Source organism: Acanthochromis polyacanthus, chromosome 2 (genome assembly GCF_021347895.1).
Source record: "Acanthochromis polyacanthus isolate Apoly-LR-REF ecotype Palm Island chromosome 2, KAUST_Apoly_ChrSc, whole genome shotgun sequence".
In the NCBI taxonomy this organism is placed as follows: Eukaryota; Metazoa; Chordata; class Actinopteri; family Pomacentridae; genus Acanthochromis; species Acanthochromis polyacanthus.
Window position 1 is genome coordinate 28,294,337 of NC_067114.1, and position 22,495 is coordinate 28,316,831.

Below are 22,495 nucleotides of genomic sequence, written 5' to 3' on the forward strand. Positions count from 1 at the left end.
CTGTGCTACGGTTACAGTGTTATTACTTTCCACAAAACAAGTGTACAACACAGATAATCCAAAATACAGTTCATGTGTTCTGCACAGATATCTGATGAGTCTTGAAATATTACATAACACACATAGTGACCTCCTAACATGCTGAAAAAAATCCCATAATCTCTTACTCATACGTCAAATTCACTCTGATTTCAGTGAGTCGTATTGATAAGATACTACAAGATCATAAGCTCTGTAACTCTCTTTCAGACGAGTGCATTTTGCCATTAATTTGACTACACCTGAACCTGTCAACTTTGTGTCTGAATGAGGATCTTTGTCACTTATTCATAAAGTTCTGTCAAGTTTGAACTGCATGCAGTCGCATTGACAAACGCACTGAAGCATGCACCAGTGAAAGACCTGGAGTTGTGGGAAGTGATTTATGGAAAAGTTTTTCCACATTTCAGCATCAATATTTGTCCAAAAACAATGCAGTGTGCAAAAGAGACAGTTTAGAGCCAAAATTAGAAACACTGTTGCTTTTTACTTTTATGTACAATTCTACCTCTATTACAAACTGAAATATCCACAAAAATAAAAGTTTACTGTAATGAAAACAAATACTGTAACAATTAAATTTAGACTCTTCAACACTGAATCTGGGGTTTGACAAATCATTTCCAGGAGCTGAAGTTCACTTTGCTGCTTCCAGCTTGTTTACGGGAGTCTTTCCTCTGACTTTATTACATACTTGCAGCATCAGACAGAAGTGGGAACCCTGTGAGTAATTCTCCAAAGCCAGTGAGTTGTGTGCATTTATGTACATGGGACAACAACTCTAATTTCATCAATTACTTAAAATCATTCCCGACAGTGAGATCTAACAACAAGTCACACAATGTACTTTTCATCACCTCTGGCCAGTGAGCTGTCTCATAGTCATAATTTATAAACCATAATGAAATCACTGGTTACATAAACGACATCTTTTGGTTGAGTCCTGAGCTTCATCACAACTGTCAGGATAGTTTTATTGTTGGTAAAGGTAGATTATCATCCCCATAGACAAATTTTTCAGTGTTCAGACAACCATAAATAAACTAGGCCATTAGTACTTTGGACATTTTGAAAGGCTGTTATTAGCTCAGATTTAGTCTTCTGTATATGAAAAACACGGTGTGCACAATGTGGCTCTCTTGTCACTGTCATTTGTGTGTCGAAAGGAAATCAAGAGGAACATTAACGTAAAAGTGACTGATGTCTAATAGACTGCATTCAATCATTGCAACAGACTAATGAAGCCAGTAATGTTACATATCCCATGTCAGAAAAGGTTCATGCATACACTGATTACTTGCAATGCAGAAATGCATTTAGAAAGAAACAAAGAAAAAGATTCTTGTTACACGGTCTTTTTTCCCCCCGTTTCCAAAAACATGGCATAGCATATGCAAGTAGAGCTGTTTGTAAAGGGAAAACTATAACAAGTAATAACTATAACACAATGGTATGACTGAGCCTTATGAAACTGTCAGTATTATATTACATAATACATACATAAACATTGCACCTACACAGCCTCTAGCTCAGTGCATCCTGCACTTCTGCCTACTCTAAAATGATGAAAACCTCAACGGCCACCACAACTTGATTCCAAAACATTACACCACATAACAATAAATAATAACGTGAATATTGAATTAGATAGAACAGAAATAAAGGCAGCATGTTGATGTCTCCTCACCTTGTAGTGGAAGGCATCTGGACACTGTTTGCACTGGTACATCCTGGTTTTGCAGTGGTGGATCATGTGGTTTTCCAGGTCCTTGCTGTCTGAGGCAATGTGCTCACAGATGGGACACTGATAAGGCTTCCTCTGCCTGTGCACCCGCAGGTGCTGTTTAATGTAGCCCTTATTGCCACTACTGTAGCGACACAGACGGCAACGGTAGGGCCTCTCACTGCCGGGGATGTAATCCACAAGACCGCCATCAGGAGAGCCAACCAACCCATCCACTCCTGGAATGCTACACATGTAACTCCCTGCTCCATTTCCAGTGACCACTCCCGCTACAGCTCCATTTTGGAACTGTGCATTATCTTGAAGCTCTTTCAAGATGTCTTCATCTGAGGCGTTCTGGTCTGAGCGCTCTCTCAGTCTTTCAATAACAGTAAGCAGTGAAAGGCTGATGCCAGCTTTAGTGGCTGGGCCCTCCTCATCTACCTCCCCAAAGCACAGGGGCTCCAAATCCTCCTCTCTGTCCTCGCTATGAAGCTCCAAGTCCAACAGAGCTGCTGCTGTCCCTCCCTCAGAGGCCTTCTGAGCAGCTGTTGTCACCTCAAAAAGTTTCTGGCCCAAGTGTGGGCTCTGTGCCTGTGCTGCAATGGTTTTCAGACTTATCTTGGCGCTGGATGTGGGCAGCTCGGGCGTCCTCATAGGCATAGCCACGAGGGCCTCAGCAGCCAGTGAGTGCAGGCGGAGAGACTCTGAATGTGTCCGCTTACGACCAGCTGGGGGAATGTTTTCATCCCTTGCAGAGTCGCTAGTTTTAGCGACAGAAGATTTGACATCAGCTCCTGATGGCTGGCTGTCATTAGTGTTACCTGGACTGCAGCTAAGGACAGCTTCCTCCTTTGCATCTTCCATGTGGTCCTGCTCTTTCTTCTTTGGCTCCAGTAAGCTCTCGTCCCTGTCCACATCTGGGCTGAGAAGAAGTGGGTTTGTGGCCATAACAGAATCCTCAGCTGAAGGAAGGCGTTCTACAATCACATTAATATGGCCGGCACTGTTGGGACTGCTGTTGATAATCTTCTGAGCTGATGACAGTAAGCTGTCTGTGACAGAGCTGCTGTCATGGTGACCATCTATCTCCTCTTCAGTCTCTGTTGTCACCTGTACCTCTACCATGGGTTCCTCAGATGTCAGGTCTTTGACAGGGAATACATTCTCCTCCTCTTTCTCTATTGTTTTTAGGCTTCCATTGGGATCACAACCTGGGAGATTTAATGTATCCTGTTTGCTGTCAACAGCCACAGGCATGCAGAGCTGCAGCTTGAAGGCAGTGGGGAGCTTTTGAAGGCTTTTATCTTGAAGAACTGGGGAGAAAACAACTAATTCCTCTCTGGTTTGGGCATTGTTCCCAGCAGCTTGTACCTCTTTTCTTGTTGAACCTCCATCTTCATCCTCGAAAATGGGATAAGAGCAGTCGACAAGGCCAGCGTGCTTCCAGGCATGGGTCTTGAGCATTCGCTGCTGGCTGCACACATAGCTGCAAATCAGGCACCGGTACAAACCATACTCCTCATAGCTATACCATTTCTTCTTCTGTGGTAGCTCCTTTGAACCATCCACTGAGCCTTTGATCACATCAGTTCCGATACTACACGGATCCTCTGTCCAGTCCTCACCCTGCTTTCTAAAAACCTCTGCCTTTTCCTCTCTGTAAGTATCTAAATGAGTAGCATTCCTCTTCAGATTGCCTCCGTTGTCAAAGTGCAGTCTGACATGTGCCTCCAGCTGCCCCTGGTCTCTGGAGGTAAAATGACACTCGGAGCACATGAGGATGAGGTCACTATGCTGCTCATTGTGCTGTTTCAGGTGTTCTTTCAGCAGAGGCAGTGTTTGGGACAGATAGGGGCACAGGCTGCACTGATAGCATGTCACTGTCCTCTTGTGGTCGCTGCTGTTGGGGTTACCAACTACCTCTGTTACCATTGAGGAGATATTGCCGTTACTATCACCTGACAAAGGTGAAGACAGAGAGCTGCCGTCTAATTCCACCTCCTCCTTAAAGTTTCTCTTAATTTTCTTATAGGGAGAGGCGTCACGGCTTCTCCTCATCTCCTCCTCATCTCCCTTTCCCCCTGCAGACGGGGTCAGTTGGAGTCTTCTTTTTTGTCCTCCCAAGACACAGCGGCGCTGTGGCCGCTTCTCCACGATCTTGCTGAGCTTCTCGATGACCTGGATGAGGGAATCATCCGCTCGTTTCTGCTGAAAACGCTGGGAGGCGTCCCGCTCAATGGTTTGCTGGGTTTTGGATTGAGTGTGGGATCCCCGTGCTGAAGAAGTGGAAGAGGAAGAAGAGGCAGTGGAGGAGTGTGTGATGAGCACAGCTACGTTTCTGGCCTCCTCCATGACCTGGCAAACAGCAAAGAACAAAAAAATTAGTGTGTAGCCTCATTTGTGTCAAATGGTAAGCTAGACGTGAAGCTGGATAATATGTTTTTAACACAATCCAATTTCTAAAAATGTTATCCATGTCAAGGTACCTGTGAAACATTTAGACATTTTAGAAACTCATATTATTAACATACATAAGACTGCAAGTTCTTATGGCTAAAAGAGGCATGCTTAACATAAAATATATATTCTACCTGAGTGACATTAACACAAACAGCACACCTGCTTAACCATCACACCACTAATGACCCATTCAACTGCGACACAATATATATACATATACATATATATATATATATATATATATATAGGGCTGGGCGATATGACGATAGATATCGTCTGGACGATAAGAAAATGTCTATCGTTTTATGTGAAGATCCTATCGTTTATATCAGTGTCCAAAACACGCTTTACGGCAGTATTTTACATCACCGACGTGCCTTACGGCAAGCCCAGGCACGCGGCAGCGGCAGTGCTGCCAAATTAGCGACTTTCTCTCTAAATCTAGCGACTTTCCAAAGCGTCCTAGCGATTTTTTTTGGTCAAAAGCGACTAGCGACAAATCTAGCGACTTTTTTGTGCCGTTTTGGAGACTCTGACATTCTGCAGTTACTGTCCTCAACAAGCAGCAGGTGCTGCTGTGAGCTTCTCCTCCTCCCAAAGCACATGCTGTCAGTCCAGTAACCCCACAGCAGTCCCAGTGAGGGGAGGGGGAGACCCACATCACTCCGCGGCCCGACGGCAGATGAATCGTGCATACACAAAGTCACTACAGATCCCATCCAGACTTATGGAGCGGAATATAAATGAAAATGTTTCTTCACTGTCATACTGAAATAAACCACAGCATTTAGCCTCTAGTTCAGAAACATATTTTGGGTGTTTTATACTCACTAAGAGGGGGAACTTCTGTCATATGGCGGTGGTTTGGATTTAAAAAGACCTACAAGGATCAGACTACTGTACTTTGTAAGGTATGCCGCTGCCCGGTCCCATTCATTCATTGAATTTACCAATATATTAGACACTGTCAGCATATAAAATTCTTGGAGCTCACTTAAGGACTAGTCTGTGATTCACAAATATGTGTTCACTTACAGATGCAACTAATTGTTTTTTCAGTATTGAAGAATCTGTCAATTACTTTCTCGCTCTATCGAGGAATTGTCAGAAAATGATGATAGAATATCATCAAAATAGTTGGGTCCGTGTACTTTACGGCCATCCGTTTTCCGGATTGATATGGGTAAACGAAAAACGGGAAACCATAAGATTTTCGATTTCCGTTTGGATGAAGGTAAACGAAAAACGAGCCGTGTCCCGTTTTTCGTTTGGAAATCGAAAATCAAAAAACGGAAAACGAGCCTATATCTGATTTTCTACTGTGGGTTTATTTCACACAAGTCGGGAAATAAAATACAAACATCATTCCCTTTCGTGTGTCTCGCTTTGCCTTGGACAGTGCAGACAATGAGGCTGAAATAATGTGTATTCCCCTCATAACATGTTCTGGTAGATCCTCCTGTATCGTTATTTGTCCAACTTCTGATACAGTAAAATACCTTCATCCAAACGGAAATCGAAAATCGGATGGTTTCCCGTTTTTCGTTTACCCATATCAATCCGGAAAACGGATGGCCGTAAAGTACACGGACCTAGTTGGCTATTAGTTGGATAGTTGTCAACTTATAGATTAATTATTCAATTGTTGCAGCTCCACATTCACTGGGCTAGAGTTCCAAAATGCAAAATCCTTCTACAGGAAGTGATACACTCCTCTCAGGTCATACATCACACAGTAAATAAGTTGATCAGGCAACAATTCAGTACATTTATGTTTCCATTCATTCATGAAGCCTGACTATGTTGAACCGGTTTCATAGTACAGTCCTCAGTTCCAGACTAGTCTCTCTGCTGTGAATGAACAAGTGCACAGCTTGAGAGAACTCCTGTGTGTCACTGAATGTTATGTCAGACAGCTGAAGAAACCCAGATCCTCACTGACTGCTGGGAGACTCTGAAGACAGAACATAAGCAGCTCCATCCATAAGGACCTTCAGCAGCAGCAGCAGTACCAGCATGATGGTGTTAATGAAAACTGAAGGCTGATCAGTCATACTAAAGAAAATCAGGAGGAGGAGAGGCACAATGGGTTTTTTTGTTTGTTTTTTTTTAATCTGGGCATATGTTTAGTAAATTAAAATACATGTATAGCTTATTTAAGTATTTTTGAAATTAAATATTTTTAACTATATTCAAAAAAAGAAATGTCTGATATGAATGAATATGAATTGTTGAAATCAGAATTCAATTTTTTCTAACATCAGACTTGTTTAATCAGACGCTGCTTATGCTTGAAAAAAAGTTTCTCTTTTACTACCTGCCAGGCAGAAGAAGAGCTCATCTGTGTTTAGGTTCTGAGTAAAGCAGCTGACAGGAAATATTCTGTCATTAATTAGTGAGAATATTCAGCGCGCACAGGAAAAGTTCTGGTAATCATATTTAAATGGAGTGATGTTTGTTTATCTGTCAGACTGTAAAGCTCTGAAGGACTGAGGACAAACAGCAGCTATGCATGTAGAATGGAGACTATTTTAGTACTGTTAATAATAAAAGTGTAAACTTCATCCATCCCCGTTTATGAGGTGTGTTCAGATAAAATACACATGGTCCTATTAAACAGCCCTGCATTATGTGGCATCTTTGTCAAGGTTTACTTTTTTTCAGTAATCAGTTTCTGAAAAGTTTTGATGTAACTGAGAATAAGACTGTTGACAGTTCAACTGCATCACAAACTGCAGCTGTCAATAATTCAATGCCTCTAAAACATTACAGATTTATAAAGACAAGCATCTGTGTGTGTTTACTTACTATATTTATTAAGTAAATATGCAGGACTGTATGATTAGATCTGATTGCATTCCGTCGTCATTTTTCATGGTCAAGATAATCGAGTACATGAGCTGAGATGGTGATGTCATCAAGTATGCTGGCATTTGAATTGCAAATTAACCAAGATGCGTTCTTCCGTTCTTGGGAGTCCGTATTTCCGAGTCTGTACTCAGCGTAGTTGGTGTTGAAAAACAGCCTCTGTTCATTCTGAAATTTTAACCTCTGAACCTCATTGGGAGCAGCAGCAGGCGAACACCAGCGTGACTACAAGTTGCTTCAAAGACATACAGCAAACGACAAAATGGCAAAAGGGAAAGATGTTGCATGAGTATTTCTGGCTGTTTAAATTTCACCTTCAAGTAGTTAAAGATTAAGTGAAAATATAGCAAACACATTTATGAGTTGCGCTGACAAACTCATGTGGAAGATGAGATGAGAAGCAATGCTAATAATGGCTGCTAGATACTGAAAAAAAGTCTGTCCCCACTTTTCCCTGAACAAGATATTGTGAGTTTCAGGAGCAATTTTTGTTTTTGTATATATTTTATTTTATGATTAGTGGTTATGACCATATAAACTGATGCTCCATGAGTAAGTTAAGGGCTACATTTCTCTGATTTACATGAGCTGTGAGACTGTGAGGTGAGTCTTCAGAATTAGGACTTCAAGTTACACTTTGAAAAATGTATTTCTAGCTACAATTTTGTAAAAGAACTATTATTACTATGATTCTGAATGATAATAAGTACAGTCTTAAGTTTTGTATTATACAGTTTTCATTATAAGACCTTAATCATATCTGTTTATATTGTGCTTTGCACCAAATTCAAATTACTGCAATACTTATTTTGTGAGTAAATTGCTCTAATCTGTTGATTCGTGCATTATCTGGTGGCATGAATTTGAGTCTACCAACCAACCTTGATCTACAGTACACCAGTGAAGTATAAGTACTTCAGTACAACTTCCATGCAGTACTGAAGCTCTATGTTTTTGTTCTTAGGTTTCAGAGAGCAGCTGGTTTGAGTTAAATTTGACTGGAAATTTGCAAAAAAGAGCTCTCCTCCTTTTGACCTTTAAATCACTGACTGTATAAATGACTGCACATATGCTAAATATTTGTATCAGGAAAAAAACCAATAAGAGAAAACCTTGAAGTGTGCTCAATTGACAGTGCTTGTTACCAGCTTTACAGGAATAACCTAATAATAATGTCTGACATTTAACTAATTGCCTCTGCTCATTCATTCAGACAGCTTCAAAATCAGAGCTACACTTCTTCGAGTACCCAGCAGTGAACCCACCAACTCTGACAATCTTCTTCATTGATTAGTGAGAAATATGTTTGTATATAACCTTCACACAAATATGAAAACAGGAACTAATGCAAAAACACAAATTATTTTTTAACAGCAACTCTCTAGCTGTTTTTATTGTAGTTAATATTTCAATTAATCTTGTCAAATTCAGAATTTTGTTAAAGAAAAGATGCAAAGAACATTCTGTTAAAGTTGTTTTTTTAGTTATATTTTGTTCTATTCTATTAAACTATATGTTATTAACATAGCACGATAATATATCTTAAAATAAAATGTGTGCATGTAATGATTAATAATAGCAGGGCTACAGACTGCGACTAAATGGTCACATTTTGTGACCAAATTTGGGCGAGTGCGAGTAAATTTTTCATCTACTCGTGCATGAGCGACCAGTAAATTTGCCGATTTCTTTTTTTAATTACTATTGAAAATTTTTGTTGCCGACAAACTTCTGCTCCACACTTCAGTCCAGTGGACAGTCATGCGCAAATGACCGAGTTTAACCAACATTAAAGGCGAGCCAATGTGTGTGTGAGAGCAAGGGGCGAATGACGGTGAAGCTCCTGATGTTTCACAAGGCCTTTATTTACGCTCAGCCTTATTTTGAACACAAATTCACCTTTCTGTCCTTCACTCCTTTCTTGTCCTCATTCCAGCTAAGTTTCAACACAACCTTTGCTAGACAGCAACAGCGTGGAACCATTTTCTTTCAACTTTACGTGGATTTTCGGACTTTTCTGCAGCGTCTTTGTCATGTCAAGAAACCTCTTCTTAGAGAAGCACTTCCTGTGCCGCTGAAATGGTCACAAAATAAAAGCCCGTAGCATTAAAAATACGCCTTCAAAATAAAAGCTTGGAGGAAACGGTTATTTTAACACTAGCAAAACAAAGGCTTGCCAAAATTGATGAACTGATCAACAGACCTTTATAAGAGTAATTTAAATGTGATTCGGTATAAATACATAACATGCACATGCATAACACATGCCTGTACTCAGCACAAGGTCATTTTTATTACAGATTTCATCCGTCGGAAATTATACATCAACTGAGCAGCCTTGGTGGAGTACTGCGCTCTCTGAGTGCTTTTCTTGTTATGTTGTGTCAACTGCTGCACAATAAACTGTGAATTGAAAACATAGTTTCTGCATTTATTGTGCAAGTACTTATACAGTGAAAATGAGAGGAAATGTGAATATTTACTTTGCAAATTGATTTTGGTGTGTGCCCCTAAATTTTCTGGTTGCGCTCCTAAAATTTTAAGTTGGGGGCCATTATGCTCCTCGAAAAAAAAGTTAGTCTGGAGCCCTGAATAGTGTTCTATAATTAAGTATAATACAATTAAATCTACAACAAATAATTATGTTTCTTTACATTTACATGTAATGAAAGCTATTAGGTTCATGGGTACAGAGAAGCAGAGGTTGAAGGTTGATCTATATCATGAGTCAAATGGAGGTTTGGTCCTACTAGTTCTCTTAAAGAAATGAAGGAACCTCTTCCATCAGGACTTCTTTTTCCATTTTCTGTCCTCCACTTCCTGTACAAAATCTTCTTTTTGGTCCAAGTTCTCTTATCTATTGAAAGTGCCATTTTTAGGTTTGATGTGAGGTGGCACTTCCATCTCCCACTGGCACTGTTTGTAAAATTGCAGCTGAAGTTTTTTTAGCTGCAATCTTTTATTCACTTGTTGAGTCAGACAGGTCTTAACCTCCTTTTGTCTTTATGTTTTTCAAGAGATGCTTTCATTTGTTCAGTTTTCTTGAAACATCTCTATTTTCTAGATGCTCTTTATAGAGGTCCACAGACAGAGGGGCGATCTATCTGATGGACTCTGCCCTTTTAACTCCTAGCATAAATTTATAATGTAATGTTTTCACCTCAGCAGACAGATGACTTTCACCAGCATGTGCTCTGGCCTCAGTCTCGCTATGGGCTCTGGCCTAGGTCTTGCTATAGGCTGTGGGACCAGTCTTGCTATGGGTTCTGGCACTGGTCTTACAAGTTGCAGGTTGTCGCTTTGGCTTGACTGCATGCACTGGCCCAGGTCTAGTTGCAGGTTGTGGGCTCGGTTGTGGCCGTGGGCCCTGTCCAGGGTCTTCCCACAGGTTCTGGCCTTGGTCTAGCTTTGGGCTCTGGCTCAGATCGAGCTATGGATTCTGACCCGGTTCTGGCTCTGGCCTGTGTTTCTAAGGCTACAGTGGCCTCTTCTACAGCCCTGTCAGGGGCAGTAGGGGATGTGGTGTTGACTTAGGGGAGTGGTACTGTCAAACCAAATGTAATTTTGAGACCAGATTATTTATTCGTCTTTTGTCTCTTAGGTACATTATTTATATCTTATCCACTTATCCATTGGTGACAATCCGCAAAACTCTTGAGGTCCAGAGTAAACCTATAACAATGACAAGTCAAATTTTTAGGCTCCTCTTTCAAAGTAATTTATTTTCAAAATATGAAAATATAGTTATCCTTTCCAGCAACAGATTTACTTTTTATCTTTTTTAAAATTATTTTTATTTTGGTCATTACTAATTTTATATATTGTAAATTTCCTCTACAGTAATAATTTTTTGAGAGACTTGTTTTTTTTTTGGTCTACGCTTATGCTTAGCCTACTTTCATTTCCAATATTTTTCTGTGTTTTCAGTAAGGGACATATCTGTCTTTGTGCTGTTCAACAGATCATAATGTGATCCCCCAGAAATACCTCTGTTAAAAGACTCTGAAGGTGCTTTTCTACCTGAATTCCCTATATATCACAACCTGACCAGGAAAAGACGTTCTGCCACAAAACCACACCACACATAAAAGAACAGTGTTTAAAATCAGTGAAGCAGGGTGAACAAGCCACTTCTATTTGCATTTTGTCTGCCTCTTCAAATTCTCACACAAGACCAATCTTCTGTAATAATTCCCAGAAAATTCTGTGTGTGTAAGAAACATATCAAGATAAACAGGAACTGAAAAGTTCATAGTTACTGCTCATGATTTATTCTTCTCACTTCTTTTGTCAGCCATCATCCTTTTCACCTTTCATCCTTGCGACTGCCCTCTCTTTCTCCATGTGTATTACAGTACAATCAATGCTAATCAATCAATCCATCAATCACTCAATTTAAACCAATTAATATACAACATGATTAAAGCTTTTATGAGCAGAGACATTGCTAGGTAAAATATCTTTAGAAGTGACACTAATAAGGACCAAAACCACAAACAATCCAAGACTAATTTGTTTTTTTTAGAGAATTTAGAAGAAGTGCAGTAACTGAGCAAAGTGTTTTTGCTGCAAATGTTTAAAATTCTTGTCCATCATACAATGCCATCAAAGTAATGTCTCATATGTAACAGAAAGAAACAAAAAGGAAAGCAGTCACACAATCACCCTGATAGCTGTGATACCTTAACTCTTATGATAAGGTCTGCCTCTGCACTAGTCAATACACAGGCTTGAATACACCACGTGCATCTGTTTACAGTGTAAACTTCAAAGAAATGGTCACACTTCATGTGGTTGACTTTGCCTATCTCCATATATCCACCACTTTCCTCTTTCTCACTTTCTGACCACAATTCAGGTTCCTCTTTCTTCCACTTCTGCTTCTGCATGCCCAGATCAAAACGTGTAGGATCAACATTTGGGGAAGGAATACCACATATAATAGTCCCTGGCTGTCATCCAGCTAAATTATGAATTCTGTGAGAAGCAGTGTTAGTAAGACTCGATGATGAATAATTTGGTCCACAATATCGGACCAATGGCCACCAAGTTTCTGAAATGCATTTAAAACACTTTCATTCGTTTGAATCTGACAGTGATCCGTTTAGTCTCGCTGTAGAAATCGGCATGTGCTTTAACCCGTCTCAGATGAGCACCTGTTATGTCAGGATCTAAAAATATTTCATCCACTTCACTCCCCAGCAGAATGAAGTTGCACGCCGCCTCCAAACTCTCACAGATTCTCCGAATAACCGCTTTGTCACATTTACTGGCTGATGGAAGCTGACGTGCTGAAGCTGCTTTGACACCAAAGACACGTCTCAGAATAATCATAAAAGGAAATGTGAGCCAGAGGAAGCAGGACACACGCTGTTAGCTTCACAGTTAGCTTCACAGCTTGCTGCCTGCTATTCAGACACACACACACACACACAGGGAGACACACAGCTAGCACTCACACACACACGAGTGTAACAAGGACGTTTTAATTATCGTTACGGGTAATGAGCGACAGAGCAGCACGGGGCTGTATTTAAATAAAGATGTACTCACTGACGAGGAAAGGCTCGACGCTCTTTGTCCTCAACGCATAAAACTGCTGTGTTTTATCCGTTAGCCATAAAAAAGTGGACTCACTCTCTCCCACATTGCAAAATGGCGAGGATGGAATATCAGTCACGTGACTCCGAGTTTGGGTCAGGTGACCAACGCGACCCGGTGATTGACAGATGGACTGCTGCTGCCTTCACGTGCTGCTCGTAAAACGTGTCTGAAAACGACTCGTCGATGTATTCACTTTGATGAAAATGTTACAAATTAAAACACCAGCAACTACCATCATTGTAATGACGAGTTACAGATTCATATGGTATGCTAAGATTTAATGCTTTAATTTCTACTAACACACATACACACTTTTTTAGAGCACTATTCAAAATCCAAGTTACAATGTGCTTCACAAGACAGCAAAATAAAACACGTAAATTTTAAAAACACAACAAGGTGTTTTACTACCAACACAGCCTTAGAGATGCTAAAGGTATTATTCATCCAACCAGTCAGTTTTCATTTCAGATGTTTTCTTCGATGATCGTATCTGAGCTCAGTCTATGCCATTCCAGACATAGAGCAGTATAGCTGTACCATCTCAGATTTTGTTCAGGGTTTATTTATTCATAATTTAAACCCAGAACTTAATTGTGTCAACTACTTTGGCTGACTTTGTAGATTTTCAGATCATTTCACACCCTGGTAGTTTCTGCATTTTCATAACAAACAAAATTTCTTAGGAATCCATTTTAAGGATTCAATATCTCCAGGGTTTTATGCTTAATTTATTCATAATTTAAACTCAAAAATTGTTCTGCCAAATATTTTCAGGAAAATATTTTCCTGCGGATGGTATTTTGGCCCCAGAAAGTTTCTCTGAGTTCATTCAATGTGAATGAATGCAAATGAGGTTGACTGACGACTGAAAATGATTAAGAGGTGCAGGATTTGATAGTAGAATTTATGTACCCTTGTGAACGACATTTGTTTCTCAGGTGGCCTCCATCAAGTGATATATGTTGGTGCCATTAGTACATGTTCTGTCACCATCCTAGCTCCAACTACTATGAAGAGGGGATAACCATACAAAGTTGACAATGAGACCACCACACACAATGGAATGACCTTTCAAAATTTGGATGATAAAATTAGGAGCGATGACTCCAATTGTGGGCTGCACAGCGGTCTAGTGGTTAGCACTTTTGCCTTGCAGCAAGAAGATCCCGGTTCGAATCCTGGGTTGGGCCTGGGATCTTTCTGCATGGAGTTTGCATGTTCTCCCTGTGCATGCGTGGGTTTTGTCCGGGTACTCCGGCTTCCTCCCACAGTCCAAAAATATGCTGAGGTTAATTGATCACTCTAAATTGCCCGTAGGTGTGAATGTGAGTGTGCTTGTCTGTCTGTATATGTAGCCCTGTGACAGACCGGCGACCTGTCCAGGGTGTCCCCTGCCTTCGCTCAAGTCAGCTGGGATAGGCTCCAGCACCCCCTGCGACCCTAATGAGGATAAAGCGGTGTATAGAGGATGGATGGATGGATGGACTCCAATTGTCTGGGTACATGTTTATTATTATATTACCAATATCAATGTTGTGGCCAGACTTTAATTTGTGGAGGACATGAACACCCTGGACCACCTCTTGGCTCCACAATTGCTTGTAATTGCCATAATGCATTACCTATATGCCTTCACGGTAACCCCAACCTTAATCTAATTCTAACCACAAACATAAAACTAGATCTCAGCCATAAAACAGTTTGGACTTGTGTTGCTATATGCTTGCAGGTATTTGGACCCCACAGATATAACAAATCCAGTCCACACACAATGCAAACAATGACAATGACATCAGCGTGGTGTACACTGAAGCCTTGCACTTATGTCCAAACATTTATTTCAGGATTTGTTTTGTATCATCACTCTGCTCTTTTCACACTTGTAATGCTTCTTGTTCATCCAAATACACCAAAGAGAAGTCAAATGTTCCTTTAGTTAGATCACTAATCTCAGGACAGAAATGAACCCACTATGTAGAAATAAACTGTTTCTCTCTGTGTGGTAGAGCTTGCTTTTATTTATTTTTATTCTTGGCCATTATAGAATGTGGAAACTACTCCTAGCATTTAACAAGGCTTGTCAGATCAAATTGTTTAATAAAGACAGTAAACTGATAAATTAATAGACCTTTTATGTTGTCCGTCTCCTGCATAGCAACTGTTGATTTCGGTGGAGATTTGGTTCAGGTGCAGCTCAGCACCACCATCTAGTGGTTACTTTATTTACTGCATAAGCACATGAACAGTGAGAAAATTGTGTTTCAATTACCAGACTTGCACAAAATCCATCCATCCATTATTAAACGGGGTATTACACAGACTATTTAGAATGACCAATTGCACAGTGGATTGGTGGTTAGCACTGTTGCCTTGCGGCTAGAAGATCCCTAATTCGCGTACCGGCCTGGGCCTGGGATATTTCTGCTTGGTGTTTGCATGTTCTCCCTGTACATACATGGATTTTCTCCTGGTACTCCGGCGTCCTACCACAGTCCAAAAGCACGCTGAGGTTAATTAGTGATTCTAAATTGTCCCTAGTTGTGAATGTAAATCTAAAAATACAAAACAAAATCTAAGATTTACTGGCAAGAAAAGACAAAAGGAAATGACTTTCAGTTTGAGCTTAAATTTCCCCTAAACAACATCACATAAGATGACAGATGACCATGCAGGCCTCACACAGTCAGCAGCAACTCACTAACAGTCAGACATATAAAATGCTTAAAAAGGAAATGTGTCATAACTTAAGGGCTGCATCTATCAGTGACTCAGGAATTATTCTGCTGCTGAAATAAACCACACATCCCTCGTTTGATCATTGTTTTTCACTGAATTGTCCCTATTATCAACAACTGCAACAAAAGAGATCCAGCACATATTTCGTCACAGATTTTTTTTTTCACATTGGTGAGTTTTAATGCATGCTGTTTTGTTAATATTTCAACAAAGTTGCGCTGATAAGAGGTAAACAATAAATATGAATTTTATTTGCGCATATTATTTGTGTGCAAATAATACAGGACAATTATTTGCACACATGCAAGTAATTTAACTCTTGTTTGCATTGATCTCAAAGTAAAACAAAAAATGCACATTTAAATGAGGGCATCAGGGTTAAAATGGCACGTTACAATCTTTCAGTCAATCTGAAGATTCAAATTTTAACATTGTTCTTCAGTAAAATGTAAGTGAGCCATCAGAATATGCAGTTAAATAAAGCTAAATACAACAAAAGCCTGAGATTTAGATTTAATTTGATCAAAACAACAAGGCCATGAAAATTTATCAAATAGAAATTGCACTTTAACAACCAAATGGACAAATTGGGGAAAAATTGTGCAAATGGTCAAACAATGTCTCAGCATATTATTTCTTTGCTTAATTAATTTTAATGCAGTTTTACTGAATGTGTAAAACTGCTCATTCAGTTATGTTGAGAAAGTGTAGAGTTAGTAAGAAAAGTTTAATTATTTGTATTCTATTTCTGTTTTCATTAAAATTCCAATTTTCCTACAATAATTTACCAAAAATGTTTTAACCATTACATGTATGCTGTTCAGCTAATAAAATAATGACAGAAAAAAACAAAAAAACAAATCAAAAAGCCAAAAAAAAAAAAAAAAAAAAGCTAATGATAGTATACAGTTTTTCCAAACTTTTCACAGGTTTATATATTTTCTCTCATCATGGCTCTTTTCTTCATTAAGTCCATCAGTGTTTCCTATGTCTTTTTGAAGTTCCTTTAATGCAGACGTTCTGTTCCCTACAGCATAAATAATAACTGGGTCTTAATTCAAACTGACTACCTTTTTGATATCTGACATGATATACATACATGAATTTGATCGAGTGGCTATAACATATGGAATACTTCAGTGGTCAGTCCTTGGACCCCTTCTGCTCAGCCTATATATCATATATCAAATTCTCCAGAACTCAAATGTTAACCCTTGTGTTGTCTTCAGGTCATTTTTGACCTCAAAACATGTTTAATAGTATGGAAAACCTCCTAAATGACCTATTTTCAACTTGAAACTTGATAAGTTTTCTGAAAGTGACCCCAAAAATTTGAAAAAGTGAAGCATTGTTTTTTTAAAAAAAATATTTTCATCAAAGTTGTACATCAACAGTGTACATAGATGGTCTTCGGATCATTTTTGACTCGGCAGTTAAAATCACAGTCACAGTGAAAAAAACAACAACAAATAAAACGTCCTATTACATCTGCACTGTCTGTGGAAACCAAAGTCCTATTGTTACACTTGAACTTGTTTCATGGCACTTATCCAGGTTTTCTCCTGACTAGATCCTTGCGTGTGTTGGATCTACTCTCAGATGTACGTCCCTTTGGATAAAAACATCTGCGAAATGAAACTGTAGAATTAGTCAAACAGTATTGAGCTTGAATAAAAATGTGTACAAGCACAGTTTGTTTGTTTTGTTTTTATAACTCAGAGACCTAATTAAATCAGCATCCATCCATTCTCTATACACCGCTTTATCCTCACTAGGGTCGCGGGGGTGCTGGAGCCTATCCCAGCTGACTTGGGTGAAGGCAGGGGACACCCTGGACAGGTCACCAGTCTGTTGCAGGGCTACATATATCGACAAACAATCACACTCACATTCACACCTACGGGCAATTTAGAGTGATCAATTAACCTCAGCATGTTTTTGGACTGTTGGAAGAAGCTGGAGTGCCCGGAGAAAACCCACGCATGCACAAGGAGAACATGCAAATTGGGGATCTTCTAGCTGCAAGGTGAAAGTGCTAACCACTACGGCACTGTGCAGTCCATTAAATCAACATGAATTAGTCAAACTTTTTGGTTTTAATAATGAAAATATTCACATTCGATTGTCAAAATTTTCATTCTTTCACTCCTGCCTTCCGGAAAGTTATTCTCTACATTGAACTGTAAAATGCCAAAGAACATTGTGTAGTGTTATCGCTTTAACAATGTGTAGTATTACCTGTTTAAAGAGCACTCTTTATAAGCTGCTAGTGGTTACTTCTCTGCTGTGGATCATCCTGGAGGAATACATATACCTCCCCCTCTGTTTCTTATGTGATATTCTTCTCCATACATAAAATATGGATCTTTGCAGTAAATGTTGTCAACTTTAGTTCCCCTTTCTAATCCTCTGTCATATTTTTCCTAAACTCTCACTGACAGATGTGAAAGAGGACAGTCCAGTTGGGTGCAGAAAAAAAATTGTGGAATTAAATCAGTATCTCAAATTTAGAAAAGAATAGCATCTTATGTAACTGGTTAGATAAGTGTATGTACTCTGATGTAAAGCAGCACAGGAAGCTCAAAGGTCGCAGCCACTCATGCTTGTTTAAGGGTGATCATTAAACACGATTTTGCAAACATACACCATAATTTGTGAGTTGACATAATTCTGCCTGATCTGGACTCTGTAGTGCAAGAAGGAAGCAAAGAGGTGTTTGGTACTGGAAGGCAGAAGAGGTCTGTGACAATGTGAATCTGAAGATTCTGAGTCGCTACGATTTGAGGAACTACTAAATCATACTATTTATGGGGGAAAATAATGGCCTAAACATAAAATTGTAACTTAGTGCATGTATAGCTTCCAGCAGTAAAACCTGAAAGTTGATACATCCAACATATTTTATATTGCTTACACAAAAGGTTTGCATATTTATGAGACTGTAGCTTAAAATATCACTAAATTTATTTTCTGTCAGACTCTTCTGTAACAGCTATTTCTCTACCTTTAAAAATCTTAAATTCCTTTAGTTGTACTCCATGTTACCAGTAATATTGATTGTTATTTTGTAATAGAAGTGCCTTTTTGCTTCAGTTGGTGTTACATTTTTTAAAGTTCAAAATATACAGCTGGGATTGATGTTTCAAAGCTTTTAATATGCCCCCAAGGAACACATCGAAGTTATGCTACGATTGGCGTGCATTTGTCTGTATGTCTGTTAGCAACATTACTCAGAAATGGAGTAATGGATTTAGATTAAATTTTCAGAGAAGCTCAAAATTGGCACAAGGACCAACTGATTAGATTTTGGCAGTGATGCAGCTTATAGTCTGGATTCATGGATTTGTTAAAGATTTCTGTATCATTGCAAAATAGCAGCACAGCGTCACTGCAACATGACGACATGTGAACACTGCGACAGCTGAATGCTGACAGTTACATGATTGTGATCCTACTACAAATCGACCATTGCGGACTTCTAAGGACTTATCCGTTGGAAATCGTACAATGACTGAGCAGCCTTGGCCGAGTACTGTGCTCTCTGAGTGCTTTTATTGTTTTATATTTTGTTGCAGATTTACTGTTCTGAACTTGTATTTCTATGTACATGATCATTCAAAAAATTTGGGGTCTCTTAAAAATGTCCTAATTTTTGAAAGAAAAGCATTTTTTTCCATTGAAGGTAACATTGATGTAATCAGAAATCCAGTGTAGACATTGTTAATGTGGTAAATGACTATTCTAGCTGGAAACGGCAGATCTTTAATGGAATATCTACATAGGAGTACAGAGGAACATTTCCAGCAACAATCCTTCCTGTGTTCTAATGGCCATAGGCGTCAGTTTAGGGGGGCGGGGGGGGGGGGGGGATGTGTCCCCCCTCACTTTTGTCAGGGGTCATTTTGTCTCCAACACGTTCAAATTCTTCACATATAAGCCGTGGTAAACCCAGTTATTTTCAGTAGTATAGAAAATTCCGACGCTCCTGAACGCACCATCCGCACTCGGCCGTGAGTTACACAGACATGCAGCACACCTTCGTGAGGTTAAAAAAACCGTGCAGATGCTAAATTTGCGCCCGTGCCAAGTGGAAGCTCCGACCAGAGGCGTGCATGGGCAAAATTTCGGCCCAAGAGAATTAGTACTATAGCGGCCCACAGACCCCTCTACCCGCATGTAGCGATAGCTCAACAGGTTGAGCCTCCGCCTTTGGTATGGTGGTTGTGAAGTCAAGCCTAGCTTGTGGCATTTTGCCGCCGTTCTTCCACATTTTCTCAAAGTGCTGTGGTCTCCACCCCCCCCCCCCCCCCACACACACACACACACACACTTTTAAAAACAAAGTGAAGCCCTTGCTAATGGCACATTGTGTTAACTAATAGTGTTGACAGGCTAATTAATGATTAGAAAACCCTTGTGCAATTGTGTTAGCACATGAAAAAAAGTGAGTTTTCATGGAAAACATGAAATTGCCTGAGTGACCCCAAACTTTTGAATGGCAGTGTATCTTTCTTGAATTGATGTTTAGTTGTAGAGCTTAGAACTTTATAAGAATGTAAATTAAACACATTTAAATGGACACACATGCACATGTGTGTGCGTGCGTGTGGGCACACACACACACACACACACACACACACACACACACACACACACACACACACACACACACACACACACACACACACACACACATAATGCATGTCTGTCCCTACCCTAACCTAAACCTAATTCTATCCTAAAGCCTCAAATCAAGTCTTTACCCTCAGACAGTCCTTTAAGGTGTGTAAGAAAAATATGAACCATCTAAAATGTCACACACACATACAATAACACACAAAAACACCTAATGTAATTCAGGCCCAATTGGTGTAAAACAAGCCTGTGCTGAAAATGACATCTTTCATCGTTGGCTATCACCATTCATATGTGATTTTTATGAACTGTAATTCCTTCCACCTCCTATTACCCCTGTTGCCTCTCCGTCATTGGCACACCCAGGCTGTTCTCTAATCTGAAGTGACAGCCCATAGACTTTCACTCACACATTACAGTGTAGCCTCGGGCAACTGAGCCTGCTCCTTTCAAAATGTTGGACCAGGTTATTTCTATTGAAGTATTAAAGTAATACTTCAGTTTAAGCTATTATTTCAGGGTTTGTTTTTTTTTCCAACTGCAAGGCTGAGTGGGGGATTGATTGAATAAAGGAAAGAAAGGACACCGTGCGGAGATTGAAATGGAGAAATGTGCTACAGGAAAATCAACAGTGTCGGCCAATTTATGTCCAGTCTGAAGGTTTACTTTGCCTGTGTTTACGTGTGTGTTGTTGCATTAGACTCATGTCTGCAAAAAATATAGAGAAAACAAAAGAAATACAAGACATACAATAAATGTTCTATGTTCAGGGCACCTGAGGACACACTGACATGACATCCAATGGATGGAAAAAAAACCATAATATATGTATAAAAGCCCTAGAAATATAGACAGTAGGCAGGCTTTGAGCGCTATTGCTATTAAACTTGATAATTCATTAACTGAAATGGTAAAATGGAGAAAACCTTACTATTGATCTCTTTTATGAATAAAGCTCCAAAAAGTAGGTTTATGCACTTCTCCATAATACAACTCAATCACTTGTTTTCAGTGGAGTTTCTCTTTAATCATCATAAATAAAAGATAAGTTATCACAACATTTACAAGGCAAACTTCTTGTTGCCTGAATCAGGAGTGACAGTGACCACACCAGCTGAGAACAGATGGCAGAGAAAAAAAAGTATCGTTGAACATCATAAAAGGTCAACAACTAAAAAAAACAATCAGAGTTAATGGTGAGAACAAAACACAATCATCAGTTTTACTGTATATATAGAAGCACTTTTGACAACTTTTGTCCAATTTGGTTTGGTCACTGTTTATCTAGGCTGTTTTCTATACTGACAGTCAGTAGAAACATTTGAGGTAGAAATGTACACAGAATTCTACTTGTAGGGGGGTTGTAATTATTCATTGTGGATTTACTGATGATCTAGTTCCCTGATAGTTGAGATAATGATGAGTTGTCATTTTGTCATGATTCATTGCGCATGGGTTGGTCACTTTGCAAAAGTGAACCAAATACACACCAAGCAATACTCAGTGAGTATCTGCACAGTTTGAGAATGGGTTTTGAAGGCCTATATAAAGGCCCAAAAAAGGCCACCATTGTTAGTCCAGTGAACAGCATCAAGCCGCGTCTGTCACATGAACAACGTCTCCGGGCACTGGGTATGGTGGAGGCCGGTTTGAGCTACAGTGATGTAGCCAGGCGTATGGGCTGTTCCCAACCCACAATCAGAAGCCTGGTCCAAAGCATGCGCCGACGGATTGCTGCCTGCATCGAAGCAAATGGAGGCCATACTCGGTATTGACCGTTGTGACTTTGTGTTTGGCAGGTGCCGTTTTCTTTTGTGAAATTCTTTATTTTGAAATCATTCTTGAAACTTCAGATTTTTGTTTCTGTATGCCAGTATGCTAAACAAATGATTCATATGAAGAAAATCCAGTTTCGGGCTTCAAAATAAAAATTATGTTGAAAAATATGGTCTCAAAGTTTTTAATGACTGTCAGTGTACATTGTATGTGCATGTCTATGAGCATCAAGAGAGACCTCAGAAATAGCTCACTTAATCAATCATGACACATTCACATTATTTTTAAACTATTTTTACCAAACAAATTATTGGTAGAATTTAAACCATGTAATTATATTTACCTGGTCACACTGCACTGTGTGAGAGAGAAGTTACAGAATATTTCTCATAGTATTATTATTTTATAGTATTACAATTTTTTGTGATTGCTTAAACACGTGAAAATGGGGCTCGGAATTTCAAAATGCTACACACAATTAACACAACCACACGCACAATATCCAGAACACCTCAGATCCTGTGCAAAATGAAACACTCATGTAAAAACTACAGGTCCTTCTCAAAAAAGTAGCATATTGTGATAAAGTTCAGTATTTTCTGTATTATTATTCTTATTATTCTTATTTTGGTCTTGCACATTGGAGAT

At 39.4% G+C, this 22,495-nt stretch overlaps 1 protein-coding gene across 1 annotated transcript in view; it reads right to left on the bottom strand.

Moving 5' to 3' along the window:
• Positions 1 to 12,777, bottom strand: part of znf507 (zinc finger protein 507) — a 34,589-nt gene extending 21,812 nt beyond the window's left edge. The window contains exons 1-2 of the mRNA XM_022216818.2: positions 12,647 to 12,777; positions 1,727 to 4,120 (exon numbers count right to left, since the gene is read on the bottom strand). Of these exons, the coding sequence (XP_022072510.2) occupies positions 1,727 to 4,117 (2,391 nt within the window). The 5' untranslated portion in view covers positions 4,118 to 4,120; positions 12,647 to 12,777. The remainder of the gene's footprint in view (positions 1 to 1,726; positions 4,121 to 12,646) is intronic.
• Positions 12,778 to 22,495: the final 9,718 nt, after the last annotated feature.